General features: G+C 41.7%; 1 protein-coding gene across 6 annotated transcripts in view; it reads right to left on the bottom strand.

Moving 5' to 3' along the window:
• sox5 (SRY-box transcription factor 5) overlaps positions 1 to 19142 on the bottom strand; it is a 396290-nt gene that overhangs the window by 36717 nt on the left and 340431 nt on the right. For 5 of the 6 annotated variants that reach the window (XM_034163653.1, XM_034163650.1, XM_034163655.1 and 2 more), the window contains 2 exons: positions 11397 to 11523; positions 5422 to 5510 (listed from right to left, as the gene is read on the bottom strand). In XM_034163653.1, coding sequence (XP_034019544.1) covers positions 5422 to 5510; positions 11397 to 11523 — 216 coding nt within the window. The remainder of the gene's footprint in view (positions 1 to 5421; positions 5511 to 11396; positions 11524 to 19142) is intronic. The other variant, XM_034163651.1, reaches the window with a different exon arrangement.

Raw genomic sequence — 19142 nt, 5'->3', positions numbered from 1 at the left:
TTGAGACCAGAGGATTCTTGGTTCAAATCCCAGCCTGACCAGAAAATCACTAAGGGCCCTTTGGTAAGGTCCTTAATCCCCTAATTGCTCCTGGTGTGTGGTGAACGCCTTGTATGGCAGGGCCCTGACATTGGGGTGAATGAGAGCCATTATTGTAAAGCACTTTGAGCATGTGATGCAGATAGAAAAGTGCTATATAAATGCAGTCCATTTACATTTCTTTATCAAGGGGAAAAAAAACACCGAAAGTTAAAGCTACATATATGACATGCTTCGCTGAGAGTTTCCTGAAAGTGCTTTTTATTTGCATGTTGCCTTGGCGACCTGAGGCCGAGTTAACTGTTATGTTTCATTTCGGCGAAACAAATGCCTCCTTATCAAATGAGGGTGCAGAGACAATCCCAAAGGAAATCCATCCACATTGAGACATCTGTACTTGCGTTAGCCTGGGGCAAATCCCTTTCTCTCCGACAAAGCCTTAATCTCAATCCGAGTGCGATTGTGAGCGTGCGTGTGGATTGTAATCAGAAATCTACCACTGAGATGTGTTTGCTCTGGTGCTGTCCTCTTGCCCCTCCTTCACGTATTAAAAAAATGCAATAACAAGGTGAACAAAGCCACTGAAGGGGAGATCTCGAGTGAGTCGAACATATGGGCGGCTAGATTGAAGTAGTGATAACAACATGGAGAACATTATTCCTGGTCTACAAATACAAATGCGTCTGTGATAGAATTACATAGCGACTGTGTCCCCCCCCCCGCAGAGTGCAGCATATGGGGCAGTGCGTGTGTATGACAGGTGCAAATGTATTACACACCAACCTTTAACCCATATTTTCCCATCATTCCCAAACTGAAAAAGATGTACTCTTCCCTATTAATATACATGACAACCTGTGTATCAATGCAGCTGTTCCTCTGAGATCTACAGTGTGCATAAGTGTGTGTGTGTTGTATTTTATGATAATGCATGTCAGGGAGACGGGGCGGAGCAGAACGCAGCCTGAACCGAGGCTGAGGTTAATGTGTTTTAGACAGACAGGCTGAAACAGGCTCTTAACCCTTGGGAAAGGGGCCCCTAAAACCATGTGGATCTCAGGGTAAGCATGTGCACGACTATGTGCAGGAGTGCTTTTCTGCAACCACTACTGTAGTAACTGTCACTATTGTAATAATTATTACAATAACGGGAGCATTTGCACAGCAAATCAACCAGCAATGTCATAAATGCCACAAGCAACAACTTTTTCCATGAATATACATCTTTCTGCAGATTTGTAGTCACATAATCACTTTCCACTTACTGTTACAATAGTGGATAAAAGTGCATGGGAAACTCGGCTAGTATTGCAATTACTGTTACAAATGTGGGCAAAAATGCATGGAAAACTGAAACACTATTGTAATGATGAAATGAACTCTTAACCCTATAATGCTTGACACAAGAAATGTATGTATCCAAAAATGAGACGTATGGCATTGTAGGGTTTGCTAGTTCTGGCAGACAACTAAAGCTACATGCTGCATGTGCACTAATATGCCACATAATTGAATTTATTCGGCACACACACTCAAAATAACAAAGAAAACTCATAAGGAAAACAATTTAACAACATACCCATGTGCCCGAAATGGTGTAGATAGAAGCAAACGCTTAGAAACGCTCAACCCTTTGACCAAAAAAATAACAATGTATACATATATTGATATAAAAATATACATATACCCATGATATACAAAATATAAATTAATCACTGAACTAAAATTTCAAAACACAAGCATGCAAACAGCAGTGCTCCATGCACAAACCCAAAAACAAAACAAAATCGATAAACCTCCATCATCATCATGCTAATTACCACATATCTCCTACTAAAACACCTTATTTTCATGATCCTCTAAATCACTCCATCTAAATTGGGCGGGTTACCGAAAATGTAACAATTTCCCAGCTCCATCTCTGCCTATCAATGCTGCTGCTAAGCCCCGCCTCCATCCCACCATCCACCTGTTGGCTCTTACTGATGGGAGAAAATATGTGTATCTAATCATCACTCCCTCATATCTCAAGCAAGCATCGGAGAGGAGTGATGACGATCGGAGCCCATCTGCCATACTCAAACTTGTATACTGCTGTTGCTTCTTCGCGAGTTAGATAGCTGAAATTGTAACAATGGCGGGTGAAATTGCATGGTTCCAGTACTGCCTGGGACTGGTATATGATGCCTCCCCACCAACTAATGTCAGTTGAGCAAGGGGGCCCCTTGCTCAACTGACATTAGTTGGTGAGTAGAAGCAGCGAGGACTCGGTCTGGCCAACCAACGTGCGCTGTTTAGCAAGCGCTCAAGTATGAGATGACCTGATGTAGTCATGTAACTCCCCAAGTTGCTGACAGTCAATCTGAATATTTCTGTCTTCTGTCCCTCACGCTGACACATTTTTCACTATCATGATAGAACCATTTCATCTTCTTTCACTTCTTCCTGTGAGACAGGGCCAAAGCCTGCAGTTACATGTCAGATCCGCACGATTTTGGAGTTGTGATCATCAAGATCGGTTTTTACGGGCTGACTTCAGCATCCACACTTGAGCTGAAAGTGACAGCTGTGCAGCCCCCGAGGCTGTGTTTGTAGATTTGGTGTAGCTCAGTGGGCAGTGTGTGGTGTGAACGCTGTCAGGGTTACACCATTTACTCCCACGGGGGCCACCAATGTGAAAGAAAACTGCATGGTTCTTTGTTATAAAATGCTACAGTCCTTGGTTTGTGTTTACCCCAAAACCTGTCTGAGGGAACAACAAAAAAACCCCTCAAGAATTTGCTCTAACATGACAAGTGACCATGTTGCCAAAGATGCCAGCAGTTGGCATCCGCCTCGTGATAACTGACACTTTTGGACCAATGAGTTTCTGTTTCTCCATGTGCACGAGGAGGACAATCCAAGTCGTTGGAGGCCAATATTCTCATGCCAAGACATTTTTTTTTCTACTCCCCTTCCTCTTATTTTCTCTATTTATGTTTTGTTCTCTGAGAACTTAAGCAGCATTTCTATGGTGAGTTAACACTGAGATGGAGCCAGCTTGTTGCTTTTTTTTTTTTTTTTTTTTTGCCTCTCTTCTTCATCGGCTGTTACAGAAGGGTGGCTGGACAGTCCAGTATCACCCCAGGAATTGGACAGACTACAGCATATGCCACCCCTCCAAAACTTCTAGCATAGCTACCTCACGACGGGGCGGGTGTTTTTAGTTTTAAGTGGGAAAGCCGTTAGTGTTGTACAAAAGGTTTATTTGCGTTCACCAGGAACATCTGCGAATGCAATCATACACCGTTTAGCTTTAAACCACAGCTCAACAGCAAAATGCATTTGATGATATGTCATTATTAGATACGTAAACATTCATGTGGGTCTGTTTGTTCTTAACTTAAATGACAATCTTGCAACATCAAAATGCAATTATAAAATTTTATTTGGATTAACCTCAAAAACTCAGTGTCAAGCCAAATGGTCAATTTCATGAAAAACTGATTATATACCATTGTTTTAATGTGTGTAATATTGAAAGCAAACCCGCAAACCAATGGCATCAGGGAAAATGATCTATTCTTGACCAGACTAACAACATGCATATGCTTGGAAAAGCTTTGCTCGTTCAGAGTTGGCTGGCAGTTTAGCGAAGCGCTGGTCAGTAGTCAGCAGATACCGCTGCGCCGCTCTTTTAGTTCTGGGTGATAGCATAGCATGTGGGCTTGCAGATTTGAAGTGTTTCTGAAGTACTTGATTTTCATTTTGCAGATTTTGCATACTGCATAAGTCGTGTCAAGCTCCTTCTTACGCAGCAAATAATAAAATCCAAAATGCGCCCAAACATTTGCCTTCAGCAAAGACGGTGCTGGCTGAATTAGCTCTTCGTCTGCCATGCTAAGCTGCAGCCACTGAACTCTGCAGCTCACGAATGTTTGAAGCACGCCCCCCCACCGCGGGGACGCTGTAGTACGGACGCCGTTGCCTGACAACCAGTACACGCAGCGAGTAAGCAAGAAAATGTTAAAAAAAATGCTTTTTAAAAATCGATTCTTGGACATTTTGGATCGATTCAGAATCGTAATAAATAAGAATCGTGATTCGGACGTGAATCGATTTTTTCCGACACCCCTACAAATTAGACAAAAGGTTATCAGACAGTTTTTGAGATACCACGATAAATGGACGCTGACGACGTTGACGATTACGACGGAACCCATGCCATGACATAGGATTAGCGACCTATCTGCCGGGAGCCCCAAACAACAAACCACCAAAAAACAACCCTGTGTGCACTTTTTTTTACAAAAAGTATTTTTTTTTCAGTGAAGACAAGAACCTGGGCCTTAAGTTTTGTTCACTACCAGTTTGTGGAAGTCGGGGAAGGAAGCGATTCAAAACCTTCCCTGATTTGAAGTGGAAGGCAGTCACAGGAAAGGTTTTTAGAAAATGTGTGGAGGCTTTTTACAACATGTTTCGATTTGCATATGCATCATGGCACACGTATGATTGGGTGCACATACAACAGTGTGTTATGGTTGTTAAAAAAAAAGGATGTTGAGTGAGTGGTTAGTATTCCAAGAAACAAAACTCAACATTTACAAACCTAAAGTCACAAATTTACTAGATAAACCACATCCCTTCACTTCACACCACAGTCGCTGCCAGCTGTTGACGTACACATGCCCATTCCACCAAAATTCCTCTGTGGCAAACCCTTCTCATACGCATAAGACATTCTCCCAGGTAATCTCTCAAAACCGAAATTTTCCCAACAAAGACTCTGGTCATTTGCTCGTATCCTTATCTGTACATTCCTTGATCAGTGTCTCCAGATTATTAACTTCTGAAGCAAACCAGTCAAAGGTCACGGCTGTCAGAAATACAGTACAAAAACAGACAACTGACTATATCTCCACAAACAGTACTTGAGAGAGATGACATAATACTTATATCGAACAGTAAATCATGTCTGTTCAAATGGTATGAGCGACATTATATGACATCATAAAGACAATCATAAAAACATTGTGAAATGACATCATAATTGCACCAAATCAATAGGGTTAGAGAGGTGAGCCAAAGTTTATACTGATCAGCTAATCATTTGAGATTATGTGGATATGCAGGAAGTGATGTCATGATGATGTCACTAAAATGGTATGAAATCATGTGACTATAAAACATTTTTCCACAAAATTGCAACAATGTCTGGCTTATGGTTTCGCTACACCTCAGTGCAGTATTATTCCAATGCAGGATATGCATCATTCAGATATCTTTCATTTTTACTGTTACAAGGTTATGCAACAAATGACAAAACACATCTTTAAAATGCTTTCCTAACCCTCTTGTGGTTTTCTGCTTCTATCGCATGGTTTTTGGAGGCTGTAGGCTTACCTGGAGTTGTAGAGGTCCCAGGCTCGGTGTGGCAGCAGCAGCAGCTGCAGCCATGGTTGTCGGGATGAGCTGGAGAGGGTAGGGATCACCTGAGCAACACCGGAGAAGACCACATTTGTAAAATTCACGAGAGAGAGAGAGGGAAGGGGGGAGAGAGAGAGAGAGGAGAGAGAGAGAGAGAGAAAGAGAGAGAGAGAGAGAGAGAGAGAGAGAGCGTCTGGGTCTGGTTGGTGTTTTGAGACAGCACACTCACATTGAATAAGTTGCGACTGATTGGCTTATGGATGCAAATGTTACACAAAAGATGTAAAAATAAACTCAAATATCAAACCCTGCTGTCTCCCCATCCTCCTCCACCCTCAAACACTGCTCCCCCCCGATCCCGCCACCACCTGAGTCCCTCTTTGCAGCTGTTAAAGCCATCCTTTGTGCGTGCTGCCGGTACGGCCTTAATGAAAAGCCTGATTGTGTGTCTTCCTTCTTAATACCCCCTGACAAAGAGCAGTGAGGTGAGGGGATTCTGATAAAGCTCGCCCCAGCGCTGTAATTAAGAGGCACCACTGCCGACTGCTGCTCTCGCCACCACCTCTTTTTTTTTCTCCCCACTCTCTCAACTATGTGTTCTCTGGCTTTGTCGGGAGAATGCCGCTTTCGCTCTTTTGCTTTCTTGTTGTCATCTTCCTTGCTTTTTACAACTTACTCTACACCGCTTTCTTGTTGCTCTCCACCCCCCCCACCCACCCCAACCCCGCGCATCAGGGAGGATAAATCAAGAGGTAAGAGAGGACAGAACAGCAGGGTGGCACGCGGGACAAGAGAGGGCGAGATGGCAATGGAGTAAGAAGGACAAGCGCGGATTATTAGTGACCAGGTGCAAACAGGCCGCGCTGTAATTACTCTGAGAGGCGGAGAAGGAGAGACAGAGAGAAAGGAGAGAGAGAGAGAGGAGGGGAGAGAGAGGAGAGAGAGAGAGAGAGAGAGAGAGAGAGAGAGACACACAGGTCAGAAATAAGGCGATGAGGAGACGGAAGGTGAAGTTGGCAAGACGGGTACAAAAAAGTATCAAGAAGAGGAAGTGAATGAGGATAGCAGAGAAGGTGACAGCAGTGGGACCTAAAGTTCTTGCTTAGATAGAAATGGAAATTTAAACGCTATTTTGTTTTTTAAGGCATGAACAAATTGGAATTAATTAAAAGCCAAAAACATAGGCGGCTCTCGAGTGAAGAATATAGCCCCCCCCCACACACACACACACAAAAAAAGAATTTCCGTAATACCACAAGAAAACTTCACGCCACTCACACAGCAAAACACAACATGTATTGTTGTGTTCCTTATTCAATTTATTTGGGTATGCTAGATAGCGTAATTCAAAATGGATGGTTTTTTTTAATCAAATCACTCAGTCAGGACCAGAACCTGGTAAAACTGAAAAACAGGAGGAGACAAAAGTCCAATATTTAGAGGATAGAGCAGGATAGTGCCACGTGAAGCGGAGCAGACTTTATCATAAATATTTTAAATGTCGTTTGCTGTTAACTATGTAGATTTTCTATTGCTGTGCCTGTAATTTTCCCCAATTTTCCAATTTGCACTTGGTTCCTGTCAGAAGGGCAAAAAAAAAAAAGATTTTCATAGGCTTTGGCAACAGCCTCGATATGGACCCTGTAAAATACAGTGAATGAATGACTGTCTAGCTAGCTAGATAAATGACCCCACTACTTTCAGTTTCTTTCTTTGTAATTCAACTTTTGAATTTTGACGGACTAGATCAACAGAAAAAGCTACCTTGTTATGGCTATTCGGAGCTGTGTTTTCATCTTGGTCTTCATTTTGCATGTCCACTTTGAGCTCATTTGCTGTTAATTTTCCAATTCAAACCCATCAGTGTAATAAAATCGGAGACTGTCCCTCTTTGTCGCTTTTGTTTTGTTTTATTTTCGTGTCTGGAAAGTTTTAAACAAAGTTACAAATCTGATATGCGATGCGGACCAATTGTCATGGTAGTGGTCTGATATGGGAAAACATCAGACCGGAAATCAGCCAATCAGAATGCGCGTAGCATTGTAGCCATATAATAATACTGCATATTATATAAATGTCTGCCACCTTCCTGCAGGCGAATAATCTTAGCATTATATGGAAATTAGGAGCAGGTGTGGTGGAAGTTATATGGGACTTGAAATGAGCTTGTTTGTCAGTTTCTTCATTTCCAAGCTTGAAGGCCACTGATGCTTGTTTGAACTAAAACTGTGGGTGTGTGGATTAAGAATGTGAATACTTAAATTTACAATATGTATTTGCACATTATTTATTAATTAATTGTTGCCCACCACTACATAACCCCCCATCAAGAGAAAAAAAAATCTTCTGGAGCCGCTACTGGTCAGAATACAAAATACCTTTCCTCATGGTTGAGATGTCTTTTTCTCATCACACTGAGGCTGGTGACACTGTCAGGTCAGACACGAGTATCACAAAGATGAGATGCCATTCTTCATGGAATGTTCTCATGGCATGACCTTACATTTCTGGCCAGAACCTTTAACACAGTGGTCACTCTCTTGGCTGCATCTATGGCTCCAGTGTGCATCAGTGTGCAAAAGTGTCTGAGCTTGGGATAAGTCAAACTCTCCCGACAACATATTTTCCCATATAATGCTTTAAAAAAAAAAAAAAAGAACAGAAGTAAAGTGGAGACATTCTTTTCTCCAGCTTAGAGGGAGGGCCGAAGGGATTAAAGAATTATTTCAGGACTGTGTAATCTAGGAGATGGGTCTGTCCTCCTCGGTTCGTGGACAAACACGAGCTTGGTGGACACAAAAGCAAGAAGACAGGAGGAGAGCAAACATGTTGCTTTTGGCTTGGAGGTGGCGACCGCGGAGGATGAGGCTGAGATTTCTCACTAAGGAACGGATGAAACAGGGAGAGAGGTGGAAACAAGCAATGACGCAAAATGTCATCAGTGTCACCCTGGTGTGAATGTTTGAATAATACTTTGCAAGTTTCACATTCATGACTTCAAAGATGTTTATAAGACAGATGGAAAAGAAATGAAGCCACAGTTATTTTGAGCACCAAAAAAGGATTCTGCCTTTTCCTGCCTATGTAAAGTGTTCTTAATACATACAATATGAAAGTCCAATATGAAAGTGATACCTAGAAGCCCTGATTGGTTACCGTATCCTTATGACAAGGTTTTAACCTTTAGTGCAGCAGATAACAGAATATTTGCAGAGGAATCGTTCAAATTCGGTTACAAGCACCAAATTTTGACTGTGTGTACCTTTTGGTATATATTTTAGAAAAATAACATTAGCCATTTGAATTTTCAATAGGGGGCCAAGTAGGGGTAAAAAAATGTTCCAATTATATTGAAAGATATACCACATTATGTGTCTGATCACAAAGATTCCAAAAAGGTACAGTTTGGACCATCTGTGACTGAATGTTCTGGAGTAAAAACAGCAAGCATGGCAACAAAGGTCACTTTCAGTTTGTACAGGGGTCAAAAGTTAAAGTTGCTCCAATTATAGCAAAACATGATGCAAATTACTGGTTGAGTTAGTAGTATTTTAAAAAGGAATAGTTTGCACCATGTGTCATGCTTAGTTATCAGTTACGGGGTAACATATGTCACGTCATAGAATCCAATGGACGTCGACATTGACCTTTACTTTGGAGACCAACATTCAACACAGTCAGATGACCTTTACTTTGGAGCCCAAACATCAACACATTCAGAACTATTCCATTCGTTAATCCTACTAGTTCAACCAATAATTTGCACCACGTTTTACCAAAACTGGAGCAACTTTAACTTTTGACCCTTGTACAAACTGAAACTGACCTTTGTCATCATTCTTGCTGTTTTTACCCCATAACTCCAGAACATTCAGTCACAGATAGTCCAAACTATACCTTTTTGGAATCTTTGTGATCAGACACATAATGTAGTATCGCTTTCAATATGACTGGAACTTTTCTGACCCCTATGCAGTTCTTCAACTGACCCCCTACTTTGCCACCTATTGAAAATTCAAATGGTTAACATTATTTTTCTACAATATGTACCAAAAGGTACACAACAGGTCAGATTTTGGTGCTTGTAACCGGATATGAACGATTCTTACAGTTATTTGCTGTACTACTTGACTACTTTTAAGAAAGTCACAAAAGGTCCAATATATTGATCCAGAGAGCAGGTATATCCAACATGAAAGAGATCCCTGCAAATGTTGGTGAGTAACTGCGATGACAAGGAGTGTCATGGATGCACACGTGGACATGCCCATTTTAACATTGCCCCTCCAGATAGTGGTGTTCAAAAACAATACCCGCCTCAAAACACAAGTCTGGTCCGCACAGTGTAACTGTCAACGCTCAAACAAACTTTTAAAAAGCTAAACTTTGCTACCGTGCAACAAGTGTCCAACAAGAAGACCAACTACAATTGAGTGCACGGACAACACGGTGCGCAGACAAAAATCTGCTCAGATCTTCAAAGCCGCGAAGCGCTGTGAGAATATGTTGGAGCACAATGCTACACGTCCTATTTCGAGCCGCGGCTCCAAACTACATTGACTCACAACAACTTTGAAAGTTGCCAAAGAGTTTTCTCAGGGGCGGCTCAGGCTGGCATGATGCGTGCCAGTCCAGTTGGAGTTGGCAGAGGCAGTGAAAAGACGAGCCCACCACTTGACAGGATATTTACGTGGGCCGTGGGCGTGGGCGGAGATGGCACTAATTAAAATGGAACGCACTTGTTTGGGAAGCTGTGAAACTCGAAGGGGTGAGGAGGGGTGGGAATGGGTCTCGGTGCACGTGGGTGCACATTATTTAAGTTTTTTTTGTAGTAGTAGTAGTAGTAGTATCACAAAGCCAACTCTGACTGCGTGGATATTCTCGTGTGCATGTGGGCCGTGTTGGAAACATGTTCTGGCTGTGTGGGGTGTTAATGTGAGGAGAACCTGGGGCAGGTCGCATTACCACCCTCTCTCCCCCCTGCTATCCCCCCACTGTGCATTTATTCCCAGCATCCACTGGCAAGCACCCACCCCTCTACTCTCTCTCTCTCTGTCTGTCTGTCTGTCTGTCTTTCTCGACCACGGTAAACAACACATTGCCACACAGCCGGAGCCTTATAGCCAAAAAACAAAAAAACACGTCCTGCAGGATGCCTGTATTTGTTGCTTATGTGGATCAAAAAATAGACAAAAGGACGGAGCCAAAAAGGACTGAGTGAAAGCGAGAGGGAGCAATAAAGCAAGAGATTGAAAGCATAAACAGGAAGTGTGCTTAGAGTGTTTATTCTATTAACAGAACAGCTCATTTTTTGGGGAAAACAATTGAACTTTCTATTGGGGAAATGTATGCATTGTTTGCTTTGTTCTTATGCACTTACAAATTTTTTTTAATCCCGCCACACCAGTGGGCAGCAGTGTGCAAACACGTGTGTGTGTGTGTGTGTGTATATATGTTTGCTTGTGTACAAAATAACTCAAAAACAGGTAAGCAGATTTCCACTAAAGTTGGTAGGCATATTCCTAGAGTGCCTGTCTCCAGATGCTTAACTTTTGCAGTAGTTCAGTCAAAGTCCAAGAACAAAATAGAGAAAAAACAAAAACAAACAAACAAAAAACAAAATAGTGCATAGAAATGCATTTTTTCAGGATATCTCTGCAAATGATGAAAAGGTGGTCCAATTTTTTTTTTTTTATCAGGTAATGATTTATAATTACACAATATTCATAAAGTCAGAATGATATCACTAAAATGTCATGAAGTGATGATACATTTATCTGAAAAGCATATTTCTTGGATATCTCCAACCAACTACATTAATGTCTAGCTTCTTGTTCTTGTTACCAAGACTCCTATATCTTAAAATGATTATCACACTCTGGATATGCATCGCCCCTTCAATGGGGTTCTTTTTTCATATAAAAAAAAAAATGTGTATACACATTACTCACTGCAGCCAGGCTTGTAGTTGAACCCGGGGGGCATGAGGAAACCTTGCTGGGCTGCAGCTGCCGCCAGAGTTCTCTGGTCCGGAGGAAAAACAGGAATCATCAATGGGGGGAGTTGGCCCTGGACCTGCTGGTGAAGGAGGAAGAAGAAGAGGGGAACCCGGAGAAGGGTAAGGGAGAATGAGAGGTGGATTATGGAAAGAGGATGAAGACAAGACACAGAGAAACATAAGAACCATTAGCGCATCTGAAAATAATGTGCACAATAATGCTAAGTAGTCTTATCCCAGAATAGGTGTAGTCCCATTTGATTTTATATAATATTAACTAAATTGATTTTATGTTGAAGTCTACCTACTTATTTCTGTGGTATATCTAAAAAAACAAACAAACAAACAAACAAACAAAAAAACTGGTAATTTTATTGCTGGTTAAGTATTGTGGGGAATTCCGTGACAAATATAATGAGCTCACTGTCAGATCTCGTGGACAACTTGAAGTTTATGCAGCATTTGAGGGAAATTGTCAAGTTTAATTTCTAAATTTCAACCAGTCAAATAAAGGTAAAGTTAAGTCCCCATGGACTCATTTAGGCAAACTAAGTAAAACCCTTGGAAGACAACAGAAGATCTGTGTCTGTCTTTCAGATATCCAGCAAAACCTTAGTGTGAAACATGCCCAACTTTGATGCCCAACAGATTTTATCCTGACTTTGTCTCAGTGGGTTCTCTGGTCACCTACCTGTATATTTTCTACCTCAGCCTGCTGCTTTCTTTCGGCTTTAGTTTTACATCTTTTTTTGGCACTTTAAGGCACAATGAAGATCTGCTGCACTTCTTCACCTCCGTGATGCTAACGTTGACCAGATTTTCCATTCAACGGTGGGAAAACCCATGATGTCACCTATGATGTCGCCACAGAAAGTGTCTCACGTCATCCAGATGCTGTATTTTAACCCATGCGGGTCAAAATCCCAACATGTTTCCAACCCAGCACATTTTGGTCACATTGGCGCTACAACACTGTGCATCATATAACTGAATACAAAGGAACAAAACTATAGCGATGAAAGAAGAAAATCCTTTTTATGACTTAAATGGTTAAAAATCGAAAGGGACTACACCTTTAAGAATCATTGCAAAGGCAGAGTTACAACTGACTTGCATCATCTCAACAATGTCTAACAATTACATTTGTGTAATTTTCTGTAGGTGGAACACATGACAGCGCCAACATTGGTAGAGCCTCACAAACACACAAAGACTCGACGTTCTTGATTTTAAGAGAAAATCAAGTCACTAAGACAGTCCCTTAAACTGTCACAACAGCTGGTCCTCCCTTTAGTTTGAAAGATGTTGCTCTCCCACTTCTCCCAGCATCAACCCAACCCTTCATATACACACAAACATGAGCGCACGCACACAAAGACACAACCCTCTCTTGCACGCCCGTCGGCACCAAGCCATACGACTTCACAAGGTTTCCAGGATTTTAAAAAGGAGATGCAGAAAAAAAAAAGTTCCTCCGATGGGTGGCTTTGGCAGGAAAGACACAAGAGGGAGTTGTAAAAAAAAGAGAGAAAGAAAGAGAAAGAGACAGAAAGAGAGAGAAGTAGGAGACAGATGGTTGCACTAAACTGCGTTCTGCCAAAAACAACATGCAAAGATGTGTGTGTGTGTATGTGATGGACTGACTGACAGTTTGAGTGGAAAGATCGGAGAAGAGGAGAAGAGTTGTGAGGAGGAAAGAGGGGAGAGCGGAGAGAAGGTGAGAGAAAAATCAGGATAATGTGACAAAGCGACTGCAAATACAAAGAGAGGGAAGACACCTAAAGTGAAAATGATGCCAACTTTAAGTCATTTTCCCAGTTGGAACACCAAAACAAAACAACAAGATGACAAATTCGGCGGAACACGCGAGTGTCACTGTATGCCACTTGTGTTACTCTGATTAATTACTTTCGCTTGTTAAAACACACAATGTCAAGTTTTCTCTTTGGCTTAATTCTGGACGTGGTGACAAAACGGTGAAGCTACCACCATGTTGTCCTCAAATAAAACATAGGGAACAAGAATCCCCAATGTTAGAAACAAATGCCTTTTCAAACCACCTATCTTTATCAATACAAGCTTTCAGTCACAATGAAGACATATTTATTCAATTTATAGGGTCTTGTTGGCAAATAGTTGAGACAAACATAAAATCAAACCCACTTCTTTCCAAAATTTGTATTTTGTAGAGTAAATTTCAATTCTTTTCCATGCAATTCCCAAAATATATCAAGATCTTGACATTTAAATCGTAGTAAACTGTAGTAAACCATAGAAATATTATTTCAACACTGCATGAACTATACGCTAACGCCTCCTCACAACCCTTTTGACTTATCAATTGATACCAGTAAACAATGGGCAAATGGTGGTGTCCATATATGTTCAACTGGCAATGACACAACCCACTGTTACAGGAATATGAACCTTTACCTCAGTAAAGGTTACTAGCAAGCTCCACTTATACACAGTATTTTCTGGAGTATAAGTCACACCTGTTAAAAAAGGCCTCTTGAAGGGGAAAAATCCATATATAAGTTGCGCCGAGTATAGGTCGCACCTTTTTTTTCGGTATTATCATCTCATTCATTTGGGATTTTGTCCATTGTTGTCATGTACTTCTTATTATTGCCATTTATTATTTTATTATTGGAGTTTATTTTGTTTAGTGCTTTGATACTTGTCAAAGTCCTATATACATAGTTACTGTAATTATTATTATGAAGAACAAACATGATTTTTCAGTATATAAGTCACACCTGAGTATAAGTCACAGGGCCTACCAAATTTGTTAATAAAATACTCATACTAATACTCATATATTTTAAAAGACAACTCAAGAGAGAGGTTTTCTGGCAAGTTACCGGATCTGTGCCAACTTGTCAGAATGCACCAGCGGACAGGGAATTTTGAATTTTCCATCAGTGTGGACATTTATTTCCTTTAAAGTCACACCCTGTAGGATTTAGTGGCATCTAGTGGTGAGGTTACAGATTGCAATAAGTCATCACTGGCCACAATTTTGTTTCTCTTCATGTCTTTGCCTCTTTGTCAATGGAAGTTCATGCTCCCTCGCTCTTTCTTGTGATAAGCAATATGTATGATCCTTCATTTAGCAAAAACAAGGGTTCTCAACTTGTTAACCTGCACTAGCAACTAGTACACAGTGTATCGTGATAAATTAATGATTCCTCTCCTTTTTTCTTCGGTCCTCCAGCCACTTTGCTAAAGACGGAGTACGTATGTTCTTTTTGGGCTACTGTATTAACATGGTGGTGCAACATGGCAGCCTCCATGAGGAGGATCACTCCTATGTATATATGAAGAGCTCATTCTAAGCTTATGAAAACACACACTGTAGCTTTAATAGTTGTTTTCAGTTCAGTTTCTCTGTATATATAAGTAGAATGTACATGCATTTGAATCCGCTTCTGTAAGGTGCGTCCACTATCACACCGTTTAAATGTCACAGATGCATTACACTCAACTTAAGACCAGTTTTTGCCTGTGGCACCAGCCCTGTACATGTGTCATGTTTAGACCTGCAAACTCCTGGGTGCACAGATAAATGCAAGTGTACTTATGATCTAAAGGATGTGGGCGATGGGTGTGAACACCACAACTTTGTTAGGTGGAAACAAGGAATGGTGCTTCCATTGTGCTGGATGGAAGATCTGGACCTCTATATTTATGTATGATTACAGCTGCATTATGATGAAATGAAATCAAGGTCCTAAATCATAACTGAAGTAAAGGTTGCAAACTAAAATGTAATTAAATTCATTTCCTTTCCTGGGCCTGGTTACAAAGTGGCTGTGTGCCTCTTTGCAACTTCTCTCTTCTCTCCGCCTTCTTCTGGCTCTTATTTTGACAGGAGGGCAGAGCGGGGTAATGGCTGAATAGGATAATAGGCGAGTAAAAGCTGTTTGATGTGGAAAATTGATCTGGAGTTATAGAAATGGCTTGAAATGGCTGTGCAATCACAAAGATGGTGCCACAGCACAATCAGGTAATATCTCAGTGATATGGGCACTTGAAAAGGTTTGAGAGGGAGAGAAAGAGAGGTAGATAGACAGCCGTGGAGAGAGAGAGAGAGAGAGAGAGAGCTGTCATCTGTCAGCGGTACCCCGCGCTCCCAGTATTCCATCTGCGTGTGTGTGTGTGTGTTCCCTCTGAGTATGCACGCTTGTGTACTGTAAATACCTGTGTGTGTGTTCCCTCCTCCCCCATCTCCTCCTCCTGTGTGTCGACACGTGGCAGCCGGCAGCACTGTAATCAAACTATCACAGCGCAGGGGAACCGCACTCTCTTCAAACGGCTACCACTTCCCCCCTCGCACCAAAACAAAACAAAAGACAAAACAAAAAACAACAACAAAAAAAAAACAATAATTACGCCACCATTTTTGGTTAACCATAAACCGCCGTGCTGCCTCCGCCGCACGATCAGAAGGGAGAGGCGTTCCAGTGCGGCATTCGGACAGGACCCCCGTGGGGAAGAATCACAGACAGAACAGTTCCGCTTTGCCTTTCAGGCCTAATTGGACATATGCTGGAGTGGAAGCTGGCTAGCGATACTGTAATGTACCGTAGGGAGAAGGGGTGGCGAGAAGAGTCGGGGAAAACAAGAGAGGAGTGAGAGAGATACATCTGTGGCAGCTTGAGTGTGTGTGCACGTGGTTTGCTGTATTACATACAAATTAATTTTTTTTAAAAATTGTATCACAAAGAGCCTGCGAGCACAAGAGGCTTTTGAGATGTTTCACAGTTGTGTGTTATTCCCTCATTTCATCGATTAAAGATCAAGAGTTGATCACGAGTGTTCCCTTGAACTTCAATTGAAGTGATCATTGGGCCGTGTCCACATATTTTTTGCCAGAAAAGTGCTGATACAATGTCCATAAATGCATCATCTCAGCAGTTTCAGGAAAAAAAGGCCTGCACATGGGCTTTGATTCTATGACAACAATAAACAGCGAACCTCTAGCTTATAATGTACAGTGATAAAAAGTACTCACCCTCAGCAAGAACTAAGTATATGTCCAATCCACTGTCACTGATTATGTTTTTTTTCTCTCTATTGTGACAGATTTTGAATGATAAATCGGCAAAGATAAACTGTACACCCATTTGCCTGAAAAGGCCCTGCAGTGATGTCACAAAAAAGCTCAGGGATCTTCAACTTTTAAGTGCTTGGAGCAGCAGCACCTAAAAAAAAAGTCTACTCAAAAAGCCGGTGCCTAGAAAAAACTAACAAAAAAAAAACCTAAACAAAATGATACTGACACAGGGCTTCAGGGAAATGAAAATGTATGGCACAGTGTGGTAAATCAGAGAGCAGGGCTGCCCAGTTTTGCAATCTTGGGGTGTGCAAAGGATGCTGGGATTGAAGCAAGGTCATATAAGGTCAAATGTGACCCAGAAAGTGTTCATACTCAAAGTTGTTTTTTTTTGTTTTTTTTTCAGCTGCCCCCAGTTTCTTGGGGTCACCACAGTAGCTCTGGTAGAGATCCACATTGGGATTTGGTACAGGTTTTTATGCCAGATGTTGTTCCTGGTGCAACCCCAGTTGCACATGGAGACACATGCGTGTAGCTGAAGTAGTGTCCTCACCAAGGACCTACTCTGCTTAACTTCTGAGATCTGATACAATCTAGTGTGCTCAGAGCGGCATGGTTAAGCTCATGCCCAATGTTCTTACAGTGAGCAAAATCATACGGCAAGTAGAGGGAGTGTGCTTTTTGGTGAAACTGTGGTAAGTCAGGGGACATGGAGGCAGAAATTATATTTTGTGATTTTAGGATTTGTTGGTTTGTTTCTTCTGATTTGGACCAAATATAATGACTGGGAGTCAGTCAAAGACAAAGTAATTTGACTCTGTGAAAAACTGGTTAAAAGTCAACATCACAGGCCAAGGTCAAATTTGGGCCCAAAGGTTATTATATATGGGGAATGCTTAGAATATCTTAAAATAAGAAGTCACATATCACCTTTCTAATGGCCACACGACCTTGGGAGACACTGAGAGGTCAAATTCAAGATCATAAGGGTTAAGCGCAAGAATTTAGCAGCCAATCTCAAAGAGTTTTACAATTTGAAAATAATCAAGATTTCAATATTGCTTATTGGTATTTTTAATGGTTCTCAAATGGAACTGGTTCTTGATTCCTTGTTGATGGTGCCTCATATTCACACACACCAGTGTCACGGTGCTCACTTGTAAGCCAGTAAACTGCACACCTTGAACAATTTAGGGATTAAGGACCTTGTCCAAGGGACCTTAGTGCCAGACACGGCATTGAACTGAGGATCCTCTGGTCTCAAGCCTGCCCCTTATCATTAAGACCATCACTTCCCCTTAAATCATCATCATAAGATAATGCCCAACTCTGTGTCTATGGTATGGCGTGGGTATTGTACTCAGTAATGCCTCTTGTTGTTTTTGTTTATTTGTGATGTTACATTTGACATTTTTTCTTCAGTTTGCATTCAACCCAGGTAACCGTCACAGCAATAAGATCAGTTCTTAAGCTTGGAGCACTGAGTCCGGTAATGACCTGTTACAGGCCTCATAATCACAATCCAAATGTTGAAACTCAGAGGAAGAAAGGAGCGGAAGAGAGGGAAAAAAGTCGGTTCTCTAGTATCAGAGAATTCCAGTCAGAGACAAAGAGAAGAATTGACAGAAATAAAGAAAAGCCTCTGAGACAAAGTGACAGTGAGAGACTGAGGGAGGGAAAAAGAGTGAGGCCAGATCTATCAGACAATCTCCAGATCCCACATAAAGGAAAAGGCACATCTGAAACAGCAGGCGCTTTGGGGAATAACGCGCTCCTCAGTTTCTCTTTCACATCAGGCCCAAAGCGAACATGAAAACCTACAATAACTCACAGACAAAACATCACACTGCTGCGACTGTAGCCTGCTGATGTGGAGAATAACGGGCTTCGCTTTTTATCTGCGCAATCCTCCTCTACACCCCTCCACAAAAAAAAAAGAAAAGTGAAACAACCTCAACTGAAACCCGCCTGAAATGAAATCCTCTAATCAGTGAAAACTGAATGGAAAACAAAGAGCAGAAATAAATCAAACATATAAAAAAAAAAAAAAAAAAACAAACGTGCGAAAACTTTTTCCTGAGAACTTTCACAGGGGCAGAGAGGACAGAAGGAGAGAGAGGGGACGGCAGTGACGAAAAGCAGTGAGACAAAATCGACAATCCGCCCTGGCAGGAGAACTTCTCAGGAAATATATAGCAGATAGAAAGAACAGAATGAACAAGAGAGAAAGAAAGAGGGAGCGAGACGAGAGGAGCAAGAGTTGGATAATTGGCAGCGAGTCCAGGCTGCGTTTGCCACACGCCAGGCGGCACAGCTTGAACTTAAAGCGCTGCTGCGGCATAATGAAGATGTGGCCGCTAATTAACATATGGGGTGCGAAACAGGTTGGTTGGCACACGGCGCGCTAAAAACTCCAAGGTAAAGTTATTATTTGGGAGTAATTAGCTCTATGAAGTTAATGCGCTGAACAATAGCTGCCAGCGCCGCACAATATGGCTTGCATCTGAACGCGCGAAAAAATAGCCCCGCTAAAGTGCGAGTCCCACAGCTAAAATCTGTTGGCGACCATATGCTCCGACAATTAATGCAAGACCTGGATGACCTTTTGCTGAAGAGGGGACGTGGGAGCGATAAAACCAA

Source organism: Thalassophryne amazonica, chromosome 22 (genome assembly GCF_902500255.1).
Source record: "Thalassophryne amazonica chromosome 22, fThaAma1.1, whole genome shotgun sequence".
NCBI classification, from domain to species: Eukaryota; Metazoa; Chordata; class Actinopteri; order Batrachoidiformes; family Batrachoididae; genus Thalassophryne; species Thalassophryne amazonica.
Note: the sequence above shows the minus strand (reverse complement) of the source record. Positions and strands in the feature narration are given on the sequence as shown.